Source organism: Bufo gargarizans, chromosome 1 (assembly GCF_014858855.1).
Source record: "Bufo gargarizans isolate SCDJY-AF-19 chromosome 1, ASM1485885v1, whole genome shotgun sequence".
Lineage (NCBI taxonomy): Eukaryota > Metazoa > Chordata > Amphibia > Anura > Bufonidae > Bufo > Bufo gargarizans.
The window spans coordinates 315,190,047-315,209,246 of record NC_058080.1 but is presented as its reverse complement, the minus strand read 5'-3'; the positions used below and the strand labels follow the sequence as shown (position 1 = coordinate 315,209,246).

At 43.0% G+C, this 19,200-nt stretch overlaps 1 protein-coding gene across 3 annotated transcripts in view; it reads right to left on the bottom strand.

Annotated features, from left to right (window-relative positions):
• LOC122946116 (ceramide synthase 4-like) overlaps window positions 1–19,200 on the bottom strand; it is a 183,346-nt gene that overhangs the window by 101,130 nt on the left and 63,016 nt on the right. For all 3 annotated transcript variants that reach the window (XM_044305497.1, XM_044305479.1, XM_044305488.1), the window contains exons 3-5: window positions 17,310–17,427; window positions 3,631–3,749; window positions 1,590–1,647 (exon numbers count right to left, since the gene is read on the bottom strand). In XM_044305497.1, the coding sequence (XP_044161432.1) occupies window positions 1,590–1,647; window positions 3,631–3,749; window positions 17,310–17,427 (295 nt within the window). The remainder of the gene's footprint in view (window positions 1–1,589; window positions 1,648–3,630; window positions 3,750–17,309; window positions 17,428–19,200) is intronic.

The window sequence follows — 19,200 nt, the reverse complement described above, 5'->3', positions numbered from 1 at the left end:
CTTACTTACCTCCTGCTGTTTCCTGACGATCCTCTGCCTGCTCATTGTGCACTTTGCTGTTCTCCTGGTATTCTGACCCCGGCCTCCTCCTGACGATCCTCTGCTTACTCCTTTGGTACTTCACGACTCTCCTGGTATTTGTGACCCCGGCTTCTCCTGACTATTTTCTGCTTGCTCCATTTGTACTTTGTAGCTTTCCTGGTATTGACTCGGTCCGTTCACGTTCTGTTGTTTGTCTGTCTGTCATCCCTGCACTTAGTTCAAGCTAGGGATTGTCCGATTGTCCAGTTGTCCCCTGTCAATAGGACTCGCGAGGCAAGTAGGCAGGGCCAGGGGTAAGGGTGGAGCGCAGTGGTCACTTCCCTCCCCCTCGTGTGTGTGTGTGTACGCGACTGTTACAGCAACCCTCTTCTCCCACTCTTCACACACTGATAGCAACACCGCAGGAGAAATGCTAGCACGGGAGTCCAGTATCCGTAGTTTCAGGTGCTGCACATCTCGTATCTTCACAGCATATGCTGTGCAGCACCTGAAACAAGGATACTGGAAGCCTGTGCTAGCATTTCTCCTGCGGTGTTGCTATCAGTGTGTGAAGAGTGGGAGAAGAGGGTTGCATTGACAATCCAACACAATGAGCAGCTCATTGAACACATTTTATAAGTGGTCAGAAACGTGTAAATAACTCATGAAAGAATAAAGTTACGTTAAAACCAAGCACACCATTGTTTTTCTTGTGAAATTCCCAATAAGTTTGATGTGTCACATGACCCTCTTCCTATTAAAAAAAAAAGTTGGATTCAAAATGGCCGACTTCAAAATGGCCGCCATGGTCACCACCCATCTTGAAAAGTTTCCCCCCCCCACATATACTAATGTGCCACAAACGGGAAGTTAATATCACCAACCATTCCCATTTTATTAAGGTGTATCCATATAAATGTCCCACCCTGTATTTATAATGGCATAGTACTGCGCAAGTGAAAAAGAAAAACAGACAAAAATTCTTAAAAACTTTGTCTTCTTTGAATATTAATAAATACCAAGTCAGGTTAAATTAGGGAAAACTCTCCTGAAAATGTCACTTTATTGTAGATTTAGAATTTATGTCTCCAACAATCAAGCACAACTCAGGTGCTCAAGTGCATTTTAACCACTTAGTGACATAACAATTCCAACAGTCATAACTTTTTATTTTTTCTTCACTGCAACTGTTTGATACGTTTAATTTTACAGGATGAGCTGTAGTTTTTATAGGAACCCTTTCGGGGTACATATAATGCATTAAATAATGTTTATAATTTTTTTTGGGCTACTTATCTTCCAGTAGCAGTTCAAACTATGGGGCACATTTATCATGACCGGCGTTTTAGACGACGGTCTAAATAATACCATGAGCTGGAGGTGGGTTCACTGAAGAGTTACAGGCGCCAGTTCTAAATGTAAGACTGCTTCCTTGCTGTCTTACAATGAAAATAATGCTGGCCTGCCCCCTTCGCCGCCCAGCGATGCAACACTGGACCCCATGCAGTGTCAAATGGTGTGCCTATGGGTCTATCATAATGGTCCATAATATAAAAAAGCATACTCACGTTGATTAGTAAAGAAAATCCAGTAAGGAATGAAATCAAGTACATAGCAAATCTCCAGCTAAAAAATAAAGAAATAATATTTACAATCATCTCCACATGAATTGTTATAAGTGTGCCCACCAATATTATTTATAATATGCACAGATCTCATTGAAAGGGTTGTCCACTTTCTGGCTACTAATGACCAATGTGTAGGTAAGATGAGTATATGACACTAATATACCCACGACGGATATTCTGTACTGTTTGCTATATTTCATAAGTTGTGCCCCCATGTCAGACAAATCTTCAGTGCTGTCCACATAGATGTCGTGTCTCTAAGATGGCTGCTGATGGAGGGTCATGTGACCAGACACATCACTCATTGTCCTCTGTTCCAATACACAATACACTACAATACACTACAAACAGTGCAAGTGCACATGACAGATGCAGTGCATTTGATTGGAGGAGACATCACATAGAGGTGATCTGCCTGGTCACATGACACTCCATCAGCAGCCATTTTATGGACAAGTCCTCTGTGTGGACAGCCCAAAGACTTGGCAAAGAAGGGGGCATACTGTAAGAAATTTAGAAAATGACAAAGAATTTCAACAAAGGCTATATTAGTAAATGCCATATAATCATCTTACAAATACACTAGTCAACAGTAACCAGCAAGTGGTCAACCCCTTTAAACTGTTAGGACAAAAACGGTTGAGCATTTTTAATAAAGACCAATAAAAAATGATTGTTAACCCAAATGAGTAAAATGCAAACATAAGCAAAACTGTCCCCAAAGGCCTTTTGAAGGTACACCTTTGGAGGCAATTTTTTTTTTTTTTTTTTTAGTGCATCATACTCATTTTGAGCTACAATTTTTTTTTTTAAATTAGTCTTTATCAAAAATATGGAGTCCTTTTCTCTGTCTGAATGGAGAGCAATCCGTTCAGGATGTCTTCCGTTCAGTCATTTTGACCGATCAGGCAAAAGATAAAACTGCAGCATGCTACGGTTATATCTCCGGCCAAAAAAACTGAAGACTTGCCTGAATGCTGGATCCGGCATTTTTTTCCATAGGAATGTATTAGTGCATTCAAAATACCGGAATGCCGGATCCATCATGCGCAGACCGAAAAAAAGGTGAAAAAAAATAAATGCCGGATCAGTTTTGCCGAATGACACCGGAAAGACGGATTCGGCATTTCAAAGCATTTTTCTGACTGATTAGGCATTTTTAAAGACTAATCAGGATCCTGATCAGTCTTACAAATGCCATTGGTTGGCATACTGCTTGCCGGATCACTCTGCCGCAAGTGTGAAAGTAGCCTAATGCAACTTAAAGGGTGAAACTAACATATGAGACTCATTACATGCAAAGCGAGATATTTCAAGCCTTTATCTGTTATAATTTGGATGATTACGGCTTATAGCTTATGAAACCCCAAAGTCTCAATCTCAGGTCCCCTTTGCTCAGGGGGTATGGAGTAATTAGCTGACTAGACTGGCACTTTGAGCCTAGAATATTGAACCTTTTCACAAAATTCTAATTTTAAGCTGCATTAATGCAATTCCTTTTAATTTACATTACTGAAATAAACGGACTTTTATATATATATATATATATATATATATATATACACTAATTTTTCGAGTTTCACCTGTATATGCTGCATACACTGGAGTTTATTCCAGTACCCTGTAGGGACTGAAGTTACTGCTTATGTTCACCCTGTAGAGCGGAGATCCCCAGTATGAATCTGTAGCACAAGTCACTACCCACCCTCGCTATAAACGGAGACATGATTATGTGAGGTCTTCATAATGGGAACACACAGGGTAGAGGGCATGCTGGCTGGTGCCACATCTTTGCAGGAGATTTAGTGGTAGTGACTATAAACCAGGTATGACAGGTAAAGCAGCATGCAGAAGAAGAGGTGCTGCTGTATGAGAGAACACACTGGTAAAGACGTGCTGTATTTACATACGTCATATGACAAGAAATGGTACTCTACCAATTAAAGTAGAGGTTACCCTTTAGGTTCAGACTTTCTCTCACCTGGATTCAGAGAATTTCTTGGTTACGCTTGGCCTGTCTTGGTCTCTTCTACATCTGAACCAATGTTCAACTTGGCGAATCTGCATTTTACACTCAGCTGACAGGTAGCGGACTTCAGGCTGTTGAATTGTTAAACTCCATTACATTTTTTAGAACAATATCTATAATGTTGCAGCATGCATTGAGGAGATTGTGAAAATAACATGAAACAGGTGACACAAATGGCTAAGTGTTTTCAAAACTGTAGGTGGAAAAAGTGTCTATAATGAGATAATACATTTCATGCACCGCATGTACTCCACATACAGTATTGTGCCTAATTCAGTGATTTCCTTCAGTAATTTTGAGCCCAAACCAGGTGCGGCTCTAAACACAGAAGAGGTGCAGATCTTTCCCTTATACCTTATGATTGTGGAGGCTCCAATCACTGATGGAAATCACTAAGACACTGGCGTGTGAATGAGGGTTTATATGGGGATACTTTGCAACACATATTTTACTTGTAAAATATAGGGGCACATTTATTAAGACAGGAATTTTAGACGCTGGTCATCCCAGCCCACAATTCATAAATGGTCAAGGAGGTCAGATCGAGGTGTATCTGCCTTCTAGATTATCCGGGATATAATTGTCACTCTGAAAGAATAATCTTAAAACATAACATTTAATATCATTGCTGATAAAATCCTTGATACTATGTGCGAAAAAAATAAATATAAAGAGATGAACACGGTGTAGGACCATTAGTGGCTATGGCCCACGGTCATCTCAGTATATTGATAATAAATTGAAGTGCGCGGCGGCACTGAGAGGGTAACCAGTGTGTCCTACCGGTACCCAGGGAAGGTTGTCGGCTGCTTCAACACACGATATTCCGGTAGTCGTTCTTCCTGTATGGATGGTCGGATGAATCAGTAGGGAGATAGCAACCAGCTGACAGTCTAACACATGTGTGCAGGGTCCCTAAGGAACTCCTATGGCTGTCTAGCCAATACCCTATAAACTAGATGTGTGGTAGCAACCTGACCACAGGGCACTCGTCCTTAAAAGGACGACCCTGTCTGGAACCTTTCCCTGACTCTAGTAACTATATGTCCCTAAATATGCATGAGCATTGTCCCTACACGCATGTTTCACTGCCAGGACATTGGGCAGTTCATCAGGGGAGATGATGTAAAAATAAAGCAGGTCAATCCTAGATAAAGTGGTAAAGCCTGAGGACCAAAAATGACACAGTCAGTCAAAATGGTCAGTAGGTGCACGAAGATGGTCGGCTCCTATGTGGGCTTCCCCTTGGATAAGGGGTTAGGAATAATGCAGTAAACCGATGTGTGTAGCTGCATATAGGACGCCAACTAACCTGGCGTTCACTCCTTATTTAAATAGCCCGGTTCCCGCTGCTGATGACGTCAGTAACAGACGTCAGGTGGCGCACCGCTCGCCCGCACGTAGGCGTCGCGCATGCACACATCACAGAGTTGAAACGAGGCTTGGGGCGCAGGACAAGTGCCTGATACGAAATACACTCCTGCGCATGCGCGAACTCGCATCAGATGTCGCGAGATCGCGGAAGCTATTGCCAACAACGAGAGAAGTGGGAGGCAAATCAGGTATTTCATGCTTCACAGTATGCAGTGATGTACCCACGATCGGACAATCATGGGTACAGCCAAGCATATTAAACCACAATCGGTTCTAATTTAAAGATATTTGGGGCTATTCTTCCCATGTGGGATCGGAACAGCTGACGGATAGTGAAAAAAGCACAGTAACCGGTCATCCCTGCCCACGCCACGCCTACAGGGCAAAGTCGCAGATAGTGGCACAACTAACTTGCGCAGCTATCTGCGCCTAAAATACGCCTAATTTAGGAATTTCAGCATAGTAAATGACCCCCATACTCTTTAAAGTAAAACATACTAGCTGAGAGCACAGATCTGTGAGAATACAGAAAATGGCTATGTTCAATTAAGCTGTGTAATTTTATGGACTGAAATAACTGAATTAGTTGGAAAAAATTCCAAGGGCCTGAAAGGTGCCACACTGACCTTCTCTGCTATGGCAGTTTATGTATTTATTTATTTGGGCTTGGTACATCCTTGTTTCTTATCAAATTATTAAAGGGATATTCCCATCTGGGACAATGATGGTATATCGCTAGGATATGCCATCAATGTCAGATATCCGGTACCTGATCCTAGAGGCAGAATGGGACTGCCAAAGAGAACAGTGAGTAGCAGTGCATGCATGGCCATTGCTATGGGAGCTGAGCATGGCTATTTCCAGCAGTCCCATAGGAGTGACTGGATAGGGGGCCGCGCATGCATGGCTGCTTCCAGAAGTGGGACCTGCATCTATCTGACAACAATGTCATATCCTAGCGAATAGCAATATGCCATCAATGTCTCAGATTTCCCAGTACTTTCATACTGGTTTCTTTTGGTCATTGTTTTTATCAGGATATGCACCTCTTCCAAGCCTTGGATCCACTTATGGGTTTGCTGCTTCTTCGCAAAATGTACAACCCACACTCACACTGTACGTCATGCTGCTGTCTAGTGAGAGATATTTTATATTTAATGGGCTTGTTCAGGATTTTAAAAGCTATGGACACCTCCATAAGCAATTTTTGTTTATGATTGCATTTTTTTTTTTTTTTTTGCTAAAAATCACATTTTCAATTGGCCTTTATTAAAAATATTGAGCTGTTCTGTCACAAAGGGTTAACTGTTTTTCTAGCTGTGTGACTGGTACTTTCACTCTGTGCTGATCATCTAAAACATAACTTTTAATAATATATATAATATAAATAACCCCCACATATATAAAATGATTTTTGATAATTGCCCACAGATGTATCAGATACAAGAGGCACAAGTAGGGCTAAGTCTATACAGTCAATACCGCATGAATACATAAAGTAAGCCTCTTAGTGAAGTACTCACGGTTCCCGTGATTTTGGTAGTGTTTAAGTATTTTTATTTTAACCCCTTCAGGACACAGCCTTATTTCACCTTAAGGACCAGGCCATTTTTTTTTAAATCTGACCAGTGTCACTTTATGTGGTGATAACTTTAAAACGATTTTACTTAGCCAGGCCAATCTGAGATTATTTTTTCGTCACATATTGTACTTCATGACCGAGTCAAAAAATGTATTTTTATTTATAAAAAAAAATACCAAATTTACCAAAATTTGGGAAAAATTTGCAAATTTCTAACTTTTAATTTCTCTACTTCTACAATACATAGTAATAACTCCAAAATTAGTTATTAATTTACATACCCCATATGTCTACTTCATATTTGGATCATTTTGGTAAATTATATTTTATTTTTTGGGGATGTTACAAGGCTTAGTAGTTTAGAAGCAAATCTTTAAAAAAAAACAATTTTTAGGGACCAATTCAGGTCTGAAGTCACTTTGCAAGGCTTACATAATAGAAACCACCCAAAAATGACCCTCAAGGTATTCAAAATTGATTTTACAACTTTGCTAACCCTTTAGGTGTTCAAGAATTAATGGAAAATAGAGATACAATTTCAAAATTTCACTTTTTTGGCAGATTTCCCATTTTAATATTTTTTTTCCAGTTACAAAGCAAGGGTTAACAGCCAAACCAAACTCAATATTTATGGCCCTGATTCTGTAGTTTACAAAAACACCCCATATGTGGTCGTAAACCGCTGTACGGGCACACGGCACGGCGCAGAAGGAAAGGAATGCCATACGGTTTTTGGAAGGCAGGTTTTGCTGGCCTTTTTTTTTTTACACCATGTCCCATTTGAAGCCCCCCTGATGCACCCCTAGAGTAGAAACTCCAAAAAAGTGACCCCATTTTAGAAACTACGGGATAGGGTGGCAGTATTGTTGGTACTAGTTTAGGGTACATATGTTTTTTTGTTGTTCTAGATTACACTTTTTGTGAGGCAAGGTAACAAGAAATAGCTGTTTTGGCACAGTTTTTATTTTTTATTTACAACATTCATCTGACAGGTTAGATCATGTGATATTTTTATAGACCAGGTTGTCACGGATGCGGCGATACTGTCACGGCCACGGTTTTTGGCCGTGACTCCTTGGGAGCTGCATACTGTTGCCCGCGGTTTGGGTTGTTGTTTCAACCGCAGCTTGAGGCATGATGTTTCTTGTCTCAGGTGCGGTTGCCGCGGACAACAGGTGTGTGTGCGGTCCCTTTGGAGTCTGTGTGCGTGTAGGTATGCACCGTTGTTTGTCTGTGTGCACTTTGTGTATTGTGTGGTGTGCACTGACACCTTTCCTGCACTGTGGTTGCCCGTGGCAACGTTTGGTGATGTGTACATGTGGTGGCAGTGTCCTGGCCTTTGGGCTGACTCCCAGGACACGGTTGCCACCCATGTCGTTGCCAGCGGTAACAACCACAGTGTGTTTGTTGTGTTTGGACACGGTTCCTTTAAGTTGGTGTTTTCCCTTTCCTGTGGTGCTGGAAGGGTTAACTCTCTTCCCAGTGTGTGTGATGTCACCGGGTGTGTCTGACCGGTGGGTGTGGCCACTTAGGCCTATATAGCTTCTGTCTTTGGCATGGCTCAGGAGGTTGCTTCAGTCATGCTTTGCTGTAGCAGCCTCCTGTGATTTCTATCTCCTTGTAAGGGCCACCCTTCCGGTCATATGTTATTATTGCGTGATTTGCTGTTGATGTCCTGTGTCTTTGCTTTTGGTGCAGCTATGGATGCCCTGGTCCCTGTGTGTCTTCATGTGTGTGCTGTTTACCTTTGTTTGTGTGGACAGCGTTTGCACGGGTTCCAGTCAGCTAGGCTGAGACCGGTATGTGTGGAACTGTTAGGGTTCACCTGTCTTATCCGTAGTCCTGTTTATGTACCCCCATCTTCATGCTGCTTGGCCAGTGAGACTCCTGCTCCTCCGTTCTTAGGAGGAGTGGGTTGTCTTACCCTGCTCCTTAGCCCAGGGACCGGACGGAGGGCTCCGAGGTTCCTGCGCATGGGTCCTCCTACCATCAAGGTCGGCCCATGCAGGTAGGAGACAGGGTCAGCGTTAGGGACGCAACAGGAGGTGACCTGCTCCCTAATTCTTTGTTCCTGGCGAGTAGCGACTGGACATCTTCTTCTCACCGCACGGCTGAGGATTTCCCCCATCCTCAGCCGTGACAGATACATAAATTAAAAACGTATAAATATTACCGTATTTTTCGCCCCATAAGACGCACTTTTTCTTCCCCCAAAATGGGGGAGAAATGCCCCTGCGTCTTATGGGGCGAATGCGTGCAGTTTACAGCGAGCGGGGACTCGGGGAGGGACTGGGAGGAGGAGCTGGGGGCTGGCAATAGCGGCGGGGCGGTGCAGTCAGTGTAATATAGCACCGCCCCGCCGCTCTGGTAAAATCAGATGTCATATTGAATTAATACTTATTAAACATGCCCCCTTAGTCCTATTACTACCTTACTTCCTAATCGCGGCAGTAGAATTCAGGCAGGCCGGGCGGGCGGGCGGCAGCGTAACTCTTGTCACGTGCCTGCGCCGCCTACTTTATGAATGAAGCAGGCGGCGCAGGCAAGTGACGTCAGTGAGAGACGCGCCGCCCGTCCTGCCTGCATTCTACACAAGCGATTAGGATTTAAGGTAGTAATAGGACTGAAGGGGCATGTTTAATTAGTATTAATTGAATATGACATTATATTTTAGTATACTGGCGGCGGCGGCGGGGGGGTGTCGATCTGTGGATGGCACAGTTATGGGCTGGGGGGGGTCTGTGGATGGCACTGTTATGGGCTGGGGGTCTGTGGATGGCACATATATAACAGTGCCACCCACAGACCCCCCCCCCCCCTGTAACAGTGCCATCCACAGATCCCCCCCTGTAACAGTGCCATCCACAGATCCCCCTGTTACAGTGCAAGCCACAGATGCCCCCCATAACAGTGTCCGTCATCCACAGATGCCCCCCATAACAGTGTCCGTCATCCACAGATGCCCCCCATAACAGTGTCCATCATCCACAGATGCCCCCCATAACAGTGTCCGTCATCCACAGATGCCCCCCATAACAGTGTCCGTCATCCACAGATGCCCCCCATAATAGTGTCCGTCATCCACAGATGCCTCCCATAACAGTGTCCGTCATCCACAGATGCCCCCCATAACAGTGTCCGTCATCCACAGATGCCCCCCATAACAGTGTCCGTCATCCACAGATGCCCCCATAACAGTGTCCGTCATCCACAGATGCCCCCCATAACAGTGTCCGTCATCCACAGATGCCCCCCATAACAGTGTCCGTCATCCACAGATGCCCCCCATAACAGTGTCCGTCATCCACAGATGCCCCCCATAACAGTGTCCGTCATCCACAGATGCCTCCCATAACAGTGTCCGTCATCCACAGATGCCTCCCATAACAGTGTCCGTCATCCACAGATCCCCCCCATAACAGTGTCCGTCATCCACAGATCCCCCACATAACAGTGTCAGTCATCCACAGATCCCCAGTAATAGTGCCATCCAGAGACCACCATTAGTTCCAAACCCACCAAACACACAGCACACCTTTTGGTTAAAAATATTTTTTTCCTTATTTTCCTCCCCAAAACCTAGGTGCGTCTTATGGGCCGGTGCGTCTTATAGGGCGAAAAATACGGTAGGTAAGTTTTATGCAATGATTTCATTTTTGAAGCAAAAAAATCATGTTTTAGTGTTTCCATAGTCTGAGAGCCATAATTTTTTCTGTTTTTGGGCGATTACCTTGGGTAGGGTACGATTTTTGCGGGATGAGATGACGGTTTGATTTTTGATCGCTTGCTATTACACTTTTTGTGATGTAAGGTGACAAAAAATGGTTTATTTAGCACAATTTTAATTTTTAAATTTTTACGGCCTTCATCTGAGGGGTTAGGTCTTGTGATATTTTTATAGAGCCGGTCGATACAGAAGCGGCGATACCTAATATGTATACAATTTTTTTATTTATGTAAGTTCTACACAATGATTTCATTTTTGAAAATGAAATTCTGAGAACCCAAGTTTTTTAAGTTTTTGGGCGATTATCTTAGGTAGGGTATGATTTTTTGTGGGATGAGATGACTGTTTTATTGCCGCTATTTTGGGGTGCATATTTTTGATTGCTTGCCATTACACTTTTTGTGATGTAAGGTGACAAAAAAATTGTTTATTTAGCACAGTTTTTATTTTACATTTTTTACGGTCTTCATCTGAGTGGTTAGGTCATTTGATATGTTTATAGAGCCGGTCGATACAGACGCAGCGATACCTAATATGTATACTTATTTCCCCCCCTATTTTTTACCTTTTTTTTTTTTTACTTTATTTGGGGAAAATTATGTTTTTGTTTATTTTTACTTGAAACTTTAAAAACTTTATTTTTTGGGGGGGAAACTTCATTTTTTCAACTTTTTTCTCACTTTATTTTGTGTCCCACTTTGGGACTTGAACTTTTGGGGGTCTAATCCTTTACAATGCATTCCAATACTTCTGTATTGGAATGCATTGGCTGTATGAGTAATACTGTATGTATTACTCATACATCTTCCGGCCTGTGAGATCCAGGGGGCTTGATCTCACAGGCTCATCACCGAAAGGCAGCGCGATGCCTTCATTAGGCATCGCGCTGCCTTCCATGCCATCGGGTTCCTCCTACAGCCACATGGGGACTCGATGGCACCGCCGATCGCCGCCGCAAACCGCAGGTCTGAATTGATCTGCGGTTTGTGGCGATCGCCGACACGGGGGGTCGCGGGATTCCCCCACGCATTTAGCCAAGGTGCCTGTTTAATGATTTATGTCCTTAAGTACCAGGACATCAGGGCGTACCGGTACGCCCTGTGTCCTGAAGAGGTTAAGGAAAGGAGGGTGATTTGAACTTTATTTATTTTTTATTTTGTAAAAACTTTTTTTTAAACTTTTTTTTAAGTCACCTTGGGTGACAATAACTGGCAATCATTAGATTGCCTATTGTGTTTATTGATGTCTATATAGACACTTCATTTGCACTATACCAATGGCCTGTATTGGTATAGTCATCTAATAGGCTCTGAAGCCTGCTTGAGGCTTCAGCCTATTAGCGCAAGTTCTCTGCCGGGGAACGCTGTTACTGGAGCGGTAGTGTGCGACTTCCACTTCCGGACTGCGCAGATGAAAGGGATCGCTGATCACATACATGTGTCGCGGGTCTCTGCTATTTAAAGCTAGCAGAAATCCGGCGGCTATGGCGCCCGCTGCACATGCGAGCGGGAGCCATGTTTGGGGACCGGACTTCTGCCATACATGTACGGCGGAGGTCCTTAAAGGGTTAAATCAGGAATATGTTCATTAATGCTGCCCATTTCTGCCACAGATTTTAGCCTTTGCAACTGCATATTTTCTGCTGCAGAATATCCATGACCCATGCCGTGTGGATGTATCCTTAGGGTAAGACCACATGGCCCAGTCGTGTCAGGAACTGCAGCGGATTTCAAACGAGCTGCATAGACTGCTGAAGGATGTGCCTAATTTAAGATGAGGGGCACGCCTCATAAATTAGGTGCATCCTCCGGCTGCACAGGAGCAATAAAACACCAGTCTTTGATAAATGACCCCCAATCACTTTAGAAAGTGCACAGAACTGCTCAGCGTGAACCTGTCTTACAGGAGCAAACCAGTCAAAATGCATGTCTATAAAACACAATTCTGCACATATTAGGCAGTCTGCCATTGATCTGAAATTACCCTTTCTACTGTATCTTGTATCTGTCAGTACCACATATCTCTAAGCACTGAAAGGGCTCTCTAGAGGAGCCTTTCATTCTGAATATGAGGTGGACTGAGATTACACAAGATCCATATGTAGTGGAAAACACTGCATGGCATGTTGTGCAGAAATGTGCATTTTCACTGTGGATTTTGTGGAATATCCAAGCCGAAATGGAAAATTCATAACTACGCAAACCTATCATTAGGCCTAGGTCACAGAGATAAGGTATAATGGATGGATTCTGTCTTTCTGACAAGAATCTGGTGTTTTGCTTGTCCCCATACAAAATGATTGTTTCTGGGCAGCAGAACACTGTTTATACAGCACGTTTGCTGCCCAGAGACGATTTAGGTGACCGTAGAATGCTTTCACCAGATGAACCAGCATTTGCATGTTCGTCGGATGACCAGCTGCACTTTTCCAAAGTGTTCCTAGGAATGCCCGGACTGCTGGCCTGACCTCTGTTCCACACCGTATCTCCCAGATTGTGGACCTATTCAATTAACGAGTCCGCATCCATGACATGGGCGCGGCCGGCACATGGTTGTGTACGAGGCCTTAAGCAGAATTCTGTGTAGGCTGCAGTTTTGTGAATCTACATGTCTATACACACCTCACCAGTTTCCCTGTCTGTGAGTTGGCTTCCTAGCAGTCTATTACTGGTTTTGTTTTATTTAGAACCGAAAAAAGAGGAAAAAAGGCCTATAATACCGTAAATAAGGGCGAACAGAGAACCAATCATATAAACCTACAAATGTTGCTATAAAAACAACCATGGAATGCCCAGTAGAAATATAAATACTTTATTAGATCATCAATTGATCAAAAAATTCTTAAAATATATTACACAGGATTACTATGGAGAATAATCAGCAAAACAACCTAAATGCAGTAGTCCCCCCCCGTCGGTGCCTCAAAAACCCGCCAAACAGATGGAATACATGTCTGTGCAATATGCAGTGAGGTGATTCACAAGTAGAAAGTATCAAATAAATATCCGCTACAAGTGACTGATGTTCAACTCACTGCACAGCCCAGTGGAGGGTTAATGTGTAATGTGGTTCTGGTCACGTGCGACGTCGAGTCCCTGTACACCTCCATCTGCCACGACCACGGGCTGCGAGCGTCACGATTTTTTCTTAATACAACTAAATTAGACAGCGACCTGGTTGATTTAATCATGACGCTGTTGGAGTTTGCATTGAAACACAATGCCTTTACGTTTAAGGATCGCTATTTCCTACAGCTCCGGGGAACGGCGATGGGGGCGACTTGTGCGCCCTCATACGCAAATCTTTTCCTGGGGCTGTGGGAGAGGGAGATTGTCTTGAATTTGGAAGGTCATGACGCCGTAGTCTCGTGGTCGAGGTACATTGATGATGTGCTGTTCATCTGGCAGGGCTCGACGTCGCACTTGGAGAAGTTTATGGGTGATCTTAACTCTAATGTTCAGAACATAAAGTTAACGTGGGTTTATAGTGGCGAACGTGTCGACTTTTTGGATCTTGCGATTACTGTGGAGAATGATGGCCTCCTAGGCTTTGACATACATCGGAAGCCCACGGCTACAAATTCATTATTGTTCTCCTCCTCCTCGCATCATCCACAGGTCGCTCGCGCTATACCCATTGGACAATTTTGTCGAGCTAGGAGAATTTGTTCTAGTGAAGCAAGTTTCGAGTGGGAGGCAGCGGATCTCTCTAGGAGACTCCGAGAGAGAGGGTATAGCCACAAAGTAATCAAAAAGGGCTATGATAGGGCCAAAAACTCCTCGCGGGATAGTTTGCTTAAACAATCCTCACGCAAAAAAGAAAAAGAAAAAGATTTTGCTTTCCCAGGTTTATTACCAACTTTAATGCCCAATGGAGACAAATGCAAGATATCATCCATAAACACTGGCAGGTTCTTCGCACAGATAGAGACCTGAAAAAGGTCATTTCAGATAGGCCACTGGTTACGTGGAAGAGAGCTAAAAACTTGAGAGATATAGTGACCAGGAGCCACTATGTGGCCCCTACAAAGGGAGGGATATTTGGAGACAAGGGCCCACAGTGGGGTTTCTTCCCCTGTGGTGATTGTACAGCATGTAAATACATGATTCGATCAGATAAATTTACTAACACCAACAGGGAGAAGGAGTACAAAATTGTGCATCACATCTCCTGTAAAACGGAGGCGGTGATCTATCGTGCTGAGTGCCCCTGTGGCCTGATCTATATAGGCATGACCACGAGGGCACTCAGGACGAGAGTCCTGGAACACATTCGTGATATTAAGGCGGCTGCCGAGATCACGGAGTGCGATAAACTTAGAAAGTTAAAACCAGTGGCAAAACATTTCAGGGAGGTGCATGGCTGCAACCCTAGGGGCATTCTCTTTAAAGGGATAGACCGGGTACGTCTGGGGATTAGAGGGGGCAACATAAAACGCTGCCTCCTCCAAAAAGAGACCAAATGGATGGTTCTGCTCAATACAGTGACTCCTCATGGATTAAATGAGGCTTTGAGTTTCAAATCCTTTATTTAGGGTAGCGTTGTTACTGAATTTTTCAGTGATTTTAACTGTTTTTTATTGTATTTAGTTTTCTTGTGGTCATGGTATGAGGAGTGGAGGTGTGCGAGTAGAGGAGCAGTTCTCACATGGGCCGGAAATTCGATGATGCAAATTAAAAAGAGGATATCAACATAAAGAAAAATCATGACATATGCACTTCAAGGGAGCGATATATGGGACTCTAAATACACATACTTCTGGTATTTTTTCATTTGTGTGGTTGGAGCCATGATTATTTGACAAGGAATCTGCTATGACATACGGGCTAGATTATTGGATAATGGATTTATATAGGTTGTAATTAAAACATGATATTTTTTAAGGTTTTCTGCATATCCTTAGGTGATGTTGTGCCTGACTAGACTGGTATAACCATCATTGATGGCACCCAGCTGGATTTGGACACATCTTCACCCTTTAGTATGAATTATCAGTTTTATGTATATTTATCATTATGGATTTTTGGAGCTTTTACTTAGATAATATTTTTGCACAGGATAGGTCACCGCAGGGTGTAAGTCGAGTGCTGCTGGGGTGTGACGATGGGCCTGACTGCACTGGACCCACTATGTTTAGGTGGGCCCAGTGGCACTCGGGTCCATCGATCATCCCCTGCAGTGCTTTACATTAATTATGAATTTTCCCCTTCTGAATGGTTGTGGGATCTTTTTATGTAATGGGATCAATTGAATGGGTCACTGTAATCTGCTTTGAAAATATTTATGTGGGAGTACAACCCCATATGGTCTATGCAGATTTCTTTTGAGTGGGCTGGACAGGACGGGACCTCTATTGAATAGGGTCTACACCTTTATAAAATTATTGTTGTATGGGTCACTTATATTTGTTCTTGATAATATTGGTATGGATATAATATCACTTCCGTCTTTTGGAAAAATATTGTTCTTCTCTATACATATACATAATTGATATACATATATCATGTCTTAGAGGAAATATATATTATATATCACATCACATAATCATGTACATAAAGTTTGTTGATGATAAATTGTCGTAATCTTGTATGGAATCATGGTGTCACTGATATGTAAATTTATTGTTAAAAACTATGGGATCCAATTTATATAAAATCATGTTATTTCCTATGTATAAATTCATTATGTTAAATTCTTGTGAACCTGTTAAAAAATCATGGGTTTCAATTCATATAAAATCATGCTATCCTCTATGTATAAATTTATTATTATGTGAAATTCCTGTAAATCTTTATGAAATTATGTAACTGCGGAATCATGTCTTTACTATCATACAGTGCGGATTTTCTGTTTATTTCTTGTTGATCTATCCTTGTCTTTCTTTTCCTTCATTTCTTCCCCATCTTTGTCCCCTTTTATTATCCTTATCATGAGCCATGTGCATTCAGCGGTCCTGTGGTATTTCCGGACTTTATATACCTCATGTAAATCCCATTAAGGGCTAGGATCATTTACCATATACTTGGATGGGCTCTGGCATTTTCGGAGCCGCTTGGCAGGTTTGCCGGATAAGTTGATACAGCGCTTGGCCAGGATGCGCTGTGCGCCGGGTCACGTGGGGACGCCGCTACGCTTCCTTGGGAGGCGGGCTGGAACGCACGTTTGCGTTCCACCCCTCCTCCTGATGAATGCGGCGCCTCCATCGTGTCCTCGGCGTGCATCATCGGGCACAAGCGCTCGATTAATAGGTATCAGCTGAATTATATTAACTATATGTGTAGCTACATGAGGGGTATAAAGGGGGAGCCATGGCCACATTCACATTAACCTCCTGACGAAGCTGAGGCGAAACGCGCGCCGGGGTTCTTTCCTGCCCTGTGTTCGGTGTCTTAGCCCTTCATCATGTCTGTGGGTATGTTCACGTTCCCAGTGGATACTTCTGTGTAGGAGTTTGATTTTGCAGCCTGTTATTCATGATTTATTGTATATGGGCATATTCCATCTGGATCTATTAAGTGGATGTTATGTGATTTTGTGCTCTATAGTATTATTATTTTGGGCTGTATTTTTTTACACATTAACCCTCCACTGGGCTGTGCAGTGAGTTGAACATCACAGTCACTTGTAGCGGATATTTATTTGATACTTTCTACTTGTGAATCACCTCACTGCATATTGCACAGACATGTATTCCATCTGTTTGGCGGGTTTTTGAGGCACCGACGGGGGGGACTACTGCATTTAGGTTGTTTTGCTGATTATTCTCCATAGTAATCCTGTGTAATATATTTTATGAATTTTTTGATCAATTGATGATCTAATAAAGTATTTATATTTCTACTGGGCATTCCATGGTTGTTTTTATAGCAACATTTGTAGGTTTATATGGTTTTGGTTGCTGTAGCAGAAGTCTTCCTAATGAATCATGTTCAATGCTATTTTACATACCTGTGATGGATGCTTTCCCTTTTTTAAATAAAACTCTTCTAGAACCGGTTTAACAGACTGTTTCCTTTTGTATTTATCTCGAAGGCCCATCTTTCTGCTTAGAGGTAGTGCCACAAACCTATTAAAACAGTAAATTTCAGGAAATTACTAGTGGAATAGACAGACAGTTCTGATCAAAATGGAAAATATCCATTATTTATTCATGACACATTCAGAATAACAGCCAACTCTAGTCGTAAGGATTTCCAAGTGTTCTGCTGTGACTATCTACACCAGGGGTGCACAACCTGCGGCCCCCAGAGCCAAGGTTTGCGGCCCCCGTCCTGCTGGACAGAAGCACAGCTGATCGTGCAATCAGCTGTGTTATTTCCTGAGGTGCTGCACAGGGAAGGATGACAGCACCTGCCCCTGTACTGTAGCAGGACGGGTCCCTGGCTATTGGTGAGAGTGGGGGAGCCGAGGAGAAGGCGCAGTTTATTAGCGCTTGTGCCTTCTCGAGCGCTCTGCAGCAGTGGGGTACTAAGGGGGGGGGGGGGGGGGGCTAGAAGCAATGCTTCTGATATGGGCCCCACATGGGACTTGGAGCTGTGTATTCTAACCCTATACTATGTATGACTCTAGGAAGAGACAGCTGATCAGTATGGGTGCCGGGTGTTGGACTTCCACGATCAGATATTCAAGACCTATCCTTTTAAAACTATTTAAAATGCCATTTAAAATACCTTTAAATAGCATACTGTATACATATTTGTACAAAATATGACATAGGACCAAATTATATTTGGTGGTTGACCTGAGTTATTCCTGGTGTTGCCTAAGCCAAATATGATATTTGTGAATCCGTATAAAGAAGTGATTTCATAGCAGACTGGTGTATCATATATCATCGGGCATTAAACATCAAGTCTTAGGGCTAATACACACGTCAGTGATTCACATCCGTGTGCGGTCTGTTTTCTCCATAGACTGCGCACAGATACATTCAATTCTTTGTGTGTACTCAGATGTCCCTGTTTTTCCTGAGGATGCCCACTTTGCTCCCATTCTATTCAATGGGTGTACGTGAAAAGCACCAACAGCATATGCATGCCATCTGTGCTGCCACGCAGATTTTACTGTCTAGCAGTTGTTATTATATGTTATTTTACTATATTATTTGGTATGATCCTTACACCCCTGCTGTTTCTGGCTAGTTGGTTGTTCCCACCCTCCATTTCCTGCTGTAACTCCATTTTGTATAGTTGTTGTGAAGAGACTGCAGAGTGAGGGAGCTGTGTAACTTCATTAGAAATTTACATATGAAAAAGCCTCTATGTTCATATCCTTGCTACCTTGAAGCATAAAGAAGCTTTGGAAAACACCTCTGGAGTCTTTATTCATTGAGTAAGCTATCTGTTAAAGTGATCATTCCACCTGCCGCATACATCCTTACAGACTGGGTCTACAAGAAGCTTGTCGCAGGTACAACCGATGCTGAGACAGAATAGTAAATTTCTAGAAGAATCCATCACATGGCTATCTCTGCAGCCTCAGAAACGTGAGTAACCACGCGCCTGTGTGAAGAACTAACAGGAAGCCATCTTCAGGCTGTGCACTGAAGGTTCAATGCCTGTGTGTCACTGCCGCAGTCACCAGAAGCATTACTCTGCATATGAAGCCAGCCACCTACTCAGCCTTTACTGCCAGGGATTGCTGGTCTGTGCTGTGGACCCATTTCCCTAGTAATACCAGCTTACACAAGTTTTGCCTTTATTGGGGAGCCATAAGTACCTTTTGAACTGTGCAAGGACTGTGTACCATAGCTATATAAAGTCCCAAGGATTCATCATTGTCAAGCTGTTTGGGTTGTGAATCCAATACCTGAATCTACTGAAATAACTGTATATTCCTG